We start from the raw sequence: 6,012 nt of genomic DNA, 5'->3' as shown, positions 1-6,012 counted from the left end.
TTAGATATATTAAAATAATATTCTAGATCGATGTTCAATTGTCAGTTTTAAACTATTACACGTAAAAGATTATTGTTCAGTACGCTTTTTTTTTAGAAAAGAGGGTTTTATATTTTAAGCGGGTTATTGGAGTACTTTTTCTTTCGTGAATTTATTCGAGATGAGATTCCGATCTTTTAAACTAAGGCCTTGATTGGTAGAGCATTAACATTAGCAGTAGCAGTATGCTATAGAAGCAGTATACTGCAGGAGCTGTATGCTTTTGCTAAACTGTTTAATATGATGATTGGTATAGCAGTATGTATGAGTATGATATTTAAAATTATTATAAAAATTAGTATATAACATATAATATATTTATTTTTAATGAATCTATTTCTAATATATATATATATATAAATATATTAACTTATAAAATTAAAAAAGATATATAATTAATTTATTTTATTTAACAATTTAAAAGTTATGTTTATAAAATATCTATTTCTAAAAATAATTTTTCCAATTTGAAATATATTAAATTATATTTTAAATGTGAAATACTGTTTTTTTTTAAAAAATATTTTTTATTGGAAATTAATTTTAGAAATCAAAATTTTATTTTCTGGATATAAAAATAATTTTATGATATTATTAGATAAAATAAATGAATTAATTATATATTTTCCTTAATTTTATAAATTATAAATGCAAATGTTCTTCTAAAAGCTTCATATGAGATCATTGGCTAGAAAGCATTGGCTAGAGATCATTTGGAAAGCATTAGCATTTAGTAAATGCTTCTCTAATTGCTTTTCTGACTATTGTTGATTGGATAATGTAGAGCATAATGTTCTACCAACCCTAAGATAATTTATGTTCTATACATAATTGTATTTTTTACATAACTCTAAAACCTCGGACTTGATTCTTCATATTTTATTAGTTAATTATCTTACATATAATAGAAATGCTTACTTCAAACTAAAAAAAAAAATTAAATTTAAAAATTAGTTATATACAATTTAATATACAAAAATTCAAATACAAATAAAAATGATAAATGTAACAAATTTAAATATATTATCCGCTCGTAGCGCGGAGAAACGATCTAGTATATATGATGAGAATACATCTCCCTAAGATGATGCTTCCAGGGGGAGAATATGATGGTGTATGTGGTTGTACTCTTTTTCCTTGTCATTGGTTTTGTCACATTGGGTTTTCCATGTCAAGGTTTTAACGTGGCAACAAAGAACACGCAAGTGATAGATACTTAAAAAGGAATCTTATCACTTAAGTGACGAAAATCTATCAATCTTCCAATGTATTTTGAGATTGAGAAAAGAGGAAGAGAAAGATTAAGATCAATCATACTTGAAGAAGAATCAAGTGATGAACACATTCCATTCGTGTAACAGAATCAAAGGTCGATTTTTTTTTGAATCAAAGGAGACCTTTTAGATGGAATTAAAATATGAAATTGGTGTCCGGAGAAAGATGTTTGAATCTATTTTCATCTCCAATTTGAATCAAGTCATTCTCCATGACAGAACTCGAGATATGGCTGTTTTCATGGGACATGTACAAGCTCTTTCAGAATACCTAATATCGTATGATATTCAAAATACCGCTCTATATTTTCATCTTAACAGAGCCAGATCGGTGCCTAAAGTTATACATGGATGTTAGCTTCGATTTCCAAGTGGTTTGAAGTAATTTTATCCTATGGTCACCAAGATATTCAAGTTTTGGTGAGGAGTGTTAAATCTGGCAAGAGAAGTAAACCGGTCCAACCCCAAGACGAAGAAGTTATTTCATCACATTGGATTGTGTCCTATATATTCTCATCAGAGGGAGTAGATGCGCGCTGCACTCTCTTTCCCTTCACCACAGTTTTTCCCATTGAGTTTTTCTGGTAAATGTACATCCAAAAGAGAGTGTTATGAACTATTATGTGAATGTCCATTAGATCCATAAACCCATAAACCTATGTTCTAGAAGTTTCTGAATTCCTAATGTTGTATCCCTATATATTGTATGTGGAATAATAAAAATAACCAATTTAATCTTTCTCTCTATTCACAACACAGATATAACTTTAAACCAAATCGCTTGTCTAAAAAAGGATGTGAAGAACACATATTTTATTCGAAGTTGTACAATAACCATTTCAATATGTCAAAAGTTTTTAATATGTCTCTGGTACTGTGTTTCACTCATTGGTTTACAAGATTCATTGGATCAATAACAAAACGCAGCTCCAACTCTATCACGGGGGATGAGTCTTAGTTCGGATCCATGCTTCAGGAACACGTTTCCTGACATCAAACAAACACACATTAGCTTTCCTATGGACAATGAAGCCACCACTTAAGAGATTGACAATAACTGAGCTTAGAATGAGCTACACAAACAAATAAAAGTAAAAAAAGAAAGAGCACGAGTAAAAAGCCAATTCAAGAACTCAAAAATGTTACCTGCGCTCTGTTGGGGATTGATCCCGATCCCATCTGCACACATGAATACAGATAGATCAGCAATCTTGAGTATTGTTGACACGAATAAATCAAATCTTTAGGCTAGCTTCAATTTTTGATCAAAAAAAAAAAAAGAAAAAAAAAAAGCTTCAATTTTTAAACTTTATAGATAGAGAAGGAGAGTTACATGCAATGATATATATATATATATATATATGATCCATATATTCTCCTGATTACACAAAACATATGAACATGAAACAGACAAAACTCGAAAAGGACACAATCATTGTTTGGTCTAAAGTTTTAGGATTGATTATGAGAACAGTTTTAAAATTCAATTTCGCCAATTTATCAATTAAATCTCGAACAAAAGCTACAAATAAAATGAAAATCATTGCGAGGTTTTAAACGGTACCATTGGTGATGATGGCGCTGGTTTGGGGAGGAACCTTGAACTCCTCTGCTGCGAATTTCAGAACCGCCGTGAACGGTGCTCCCTCCGGAACGCTGAATCTGGATTTCACCGAGCCGGAAACAAACAAAATCAATCAAATCACAATTCACGAGCAGATCGAATAAAATAGTAACGATTCGAACGTACACTTTGAAAGGGAGCTTAGGGTCCGAAGTCAGCGTGACTTTGAAGGATACTTTTCCACCAGTTGCCATTTTCCGGCGATGGGAGGAGGAAGGAGGGAGATCAAGCTTTAACGGTGGAAATGGCGTTTTCGATTTCTTCCTCGCGTTTCAACGACGCGTACAAGAAGAGGGTTTCGACTTTCGAATCGTGTGTGGGCCAGATAATATTCCAGCCATTAGGTTGGGCCTATTTTTAAGCCCATTTGTAAATTGATCATTAATTAGTTTATTTACATTTTGTCCTCAGTGTTTGTCCTTTTCTTTGAATGTCACCTGCGTTTTTTTTTAATAATACTTGGAGCCCACAATTGCACTAGGAAAACCGACTATAAACCTTGAATTTACACAGTTAAGCCAAAAAAAAACATTTATTCTATTTTAACGTTCATTTGTCAAAATTATCTATTTTAATATTATAGTTGATAGTCAAAATGACTCAAGTTAAAGTTTCAAGTTTTGTTTTGTTTGGCTTTGTTATGTAATTTCAAGGTTTTTGGTGGTTTTATACAATTGCATTATGTAAGTACTGTATTTGTTCTTCACTTTCTTTTCGAAGACAAATCAACCTTGTATTTACATTAAAATCAGCTTTATCAACCTATGAAAAACTACAAGAAAACATAAAACAAACGAGGATTTTTCCTCAGAAAAAAAGAAGAACTAATAGTAGATAAAGGCAAAAAAAGACAATATAAGCCAGAATCTCCCAGTCATTGTCCTGAATCCACCTGAACCAGAACCATCGCTGCATGCCAACTTGTTATCGTGGTACGTACACACCGGCTTCTTCCTGTACGTACACATACACAATAACAATCAAATTAAACATACAAAACCAAAAGAGAAATACAGAATCAAACACAAAGATTAGGTGGCCAAAGATTGCTAGTTTTTTTGGGTGCAAGAGATTGCTTGGTTACCTCTGCATTTGAAATTAGCAAATTATAACATGTACTTTAGCCTAAAATGTATTATGCAATAAATGAAAAGACAACCATTTATAATGTTTTTTTGGTTTACCATATATGAAGCACACAAGTAAATGTTTTGGGTTTCGGACTTAAATTATTGTTTGTTTAAATGTCAAAATGTTATAGAAATTAATGTTTTGAGTTTTAAAATATGTATAAATATATGTCAAAAACAAATATAACACCAAAAGAAAAAATGGATAAGACACAAACTTGGAGGAACAAAAAGAGATGACGTAATCAGTGCCGGAACAAGTGAAGATACTGGTCGGGTCATCATAAGCATAGCTATAAGCAGTAGGACAAGCTTCCTTGAACATTTTCGAGTAATAAGTTGGTCGACACGTAACAGGATTCCCATAAAATCCTCTACAACAATACTCATCTCTATCGAACACATCACAAGCACTTCTACACGAAACCACTTTCCCCTTAGATTTCACGGCAAGCTCCGGCGGACACTTTGATCTCAGGTCAGCCACACAGCCGGCGACACTACAGTTTCCCTTTCCGTTCATCGGAGTCACCGAGATCGGGAGATTAAACCCGTCGACGAGGCTCACGTCGTAGAAATCCAATGCGGCTAACGTGAACTCGGCGAGTGAAGCTGGTGGTTTTCCGGAGGCTGAGCATTTTAGGGTCGAGCCGCATGAACCGGTTTCGCATGTTCCGGTTCCGGTTTTGTCGAAATTGCAGCCGGTTCGTCCCCATATTCGACCTGACCAGCCTACTGGCGCGTTGAAGACTATGGATTGGCCCGGTTTGAGCTCGAATCCTCCGCCGTTGAAGTTTTCTCCGGGTGTTATCGCTGGCCAGATTGTTTGGTCACATGAGTTTACGATTGTGAATACTCGAGCTGACTCCGACCATTTTGTCCCTGTAGTTTAAATAATCACTAGAGACTAGAGTTCTAATCATTAACGGATATGAATCCATTGTTGAATGTGCCAAATAAAAATAAAAATTGATAAAATTCATTGGCAGAAAAAAATCATAGAGAATGGGATTTCTCATGTAACAATTTTAACTAATTTAAGTTATATTTGTGATTTTTTATATAATAAAAATATTACCTGAAAAATAATATATATACATGATGAAAGCATGTGTATACAGATACATGGAGAGATACATCTACCATTAAAACTATTTTGGATATTGGATAATTACCTGATAAAAGTGTTAGAAATAGTAACAAGATCCTCGGTGACAAGTTGAAACGAAGATGCATAATACTGGAAAAGCTTTAACGATCAAAATATCCTTATTCGTTGGTCCGGGTGTGGTTGGATTACGGAGAATTACTGAGATGAGATTGCCTTTTTAAGAGAGGTATAGAGAATAACTTGCATGCATGGACAGTCTATATCTCAGATTATACTAAGGAGTTTTTGCCAAAACTAACCCACAACTTGATTTTAACCCCAAACATATACCCAAACTTGAATCAAATGCAAAACTAACCTAAAAACCTAGTGAAATTACAGCTCAGCCCCTTGTGACCAAACAAAAAAACAGAAGCCATTTTTACGAATATAGCCCCAGTAAATTGTCTGAGTCGTCTGAGATGTTGGAAGTCGTCTGGACGACTGAAATGTAAGTCGTCTGGTACCAGTTTATTTTAAAAATAATTTATAAATCTTGTAAAAAAATATTTTGATGCGTGAAAAATAAAAATCAAGTAATTATAAACAGTTTTAAGTGATATAAATTAAGATATGATAAAATTGATTTGTTTTGAAGATAGATGAGTGGAAGTAGTGAATCATGAAATACTTTGGTTTAGGAGTTTGGCAAACATATGGTGTAGTATTGTATGTATTGTTAGGGTTAGATTTTGGAAAACTAAAATGTTTTTTTCAAAAATTAGTTTTCACCTATATGTGTTTATTTATGTGTATAGTAAACACTTTTCAAGTTTGATTTGGTTTTATGAAGTG

At 32.9% G+C, this 6,012-nt stretch overlaps 2 protein-coding genes across 2 annotated transcripts; both read right to left on the bottom strand.

The window, feature by feature from the left end:
• Positions 1–2,094: 2,094 nt before the first annotated feature.
• Positions 2,095–3,239, bottom strand: LOC106320758 (ubiquitin-fold modifier 1-like). Its single transcript, XM_013759125.1, has 4 exons — positions 3,064–3,239; positions 2,878–2,975; positions 2,460–2,492; positions 2,095–2,300 (listed from the first exon to the last, which is right to left on the bottom strand). The coding sequence occupies exons 1-4, from the start codon at positions 3,129–3,131 to the stop codon at positions 2,224–2,226; spliced, it is 276 nt and encodes a 91-aa protein (XP_013614579.1). The 5' UTR covers positions 3,132–3,239; the 3' UTR covers positions 2,095–2,223.
• Positions 3,240–3,761: 522 nt separating this feature from the next.
• On the bottom strand, positions 3,762–5,347 carry LOC106323834 (pathogenesis-related protein 5-like). Its single transcript, XM_013761894.1, has 3 exons — positions 5,243–5,347; positions 4,286–4,949; positions 3,762–3,891 (listed from the first exon to the last, which is right to left on the bottom strand). Exons 1-3 carry the CDS (start codon positions 5,301–5,303, stop codon positions 3,762–3,764), a joined length of 855 nt encoding a protein of 284 aa, XP_013617348.1. The 5' UTR covers positions 5,304–5,347.
• Between the last annotated feature and the right edge of the window lie 665 nt (positions 5,348–6,012).

This window comes from Brassica oleracea, chromosome C2 (genome assembly GCF_000695525.1).
Source record: "Brassica oleracea var. oleracea cultivar TO1000 chromosome C2, BOL, whole genome shotgun sequence".
NCBI classification, from domain to species: domain Eukaryota; kingdom Viridiplantae; phylum Streptophyta; class Magnoliopsida; order Brassicales; family Brassicaceae; genus Brassica; species Brassica oleracea.
The sequence above is the reverse complement of the archived record's forward strand: the minus strand, read 5'-3'. Positions and strand labels throughout refer to the sequence as shown.

Excerpts from the sequence above, each read along its gene's own strand:
- LOC106320758 (XM_013759125.1), bottom strand. The coding sequence starts at position 3,131 with ATGGCAACTGGTGGAAAAGTATCCTTCAAAGTCACGCTGACTTCGGAC. Across the intron at positions 2,976-3,063 it reads CCTAAGCTCCCTTTCAAAGT|ATTCAGCGTTCCGGAGGGAG; the intron begins GTACGTTCGAAT and ends GGTGAAATCCAG. Across the intron at positions 2,301-2,459 it reads CAATCCCCAACAGAGCGCAG|GAAACGTGTTCCTGAAGCAT; the intron begins GTAACATTTTTG and ends GTTTGATGTCAG.
- LOC106323834 (XM_013761894.1), bottom strand. The coding sequence starts at position 5,303 with ATGCATCTTCGTTTCAACTTGTCACCGAGGATCTTGTTACTATTTCTA. Across the intron at positions 4,950-5,242 it reads ATTTCTAACACTTTTATCAG|GGACAAAATGGTCGGAGTCA; the intron begins GTAATTATCCAA and ends TTTAAACTACAG. Across the intron at positions 3,892-4,285 it reads ATCTCTTTTTGTTCCTCCAA|GAAGAAGCCGGTGTGTACGT; the intron begins GTTTGTGTCTTA and ends GTGTACGTACAG.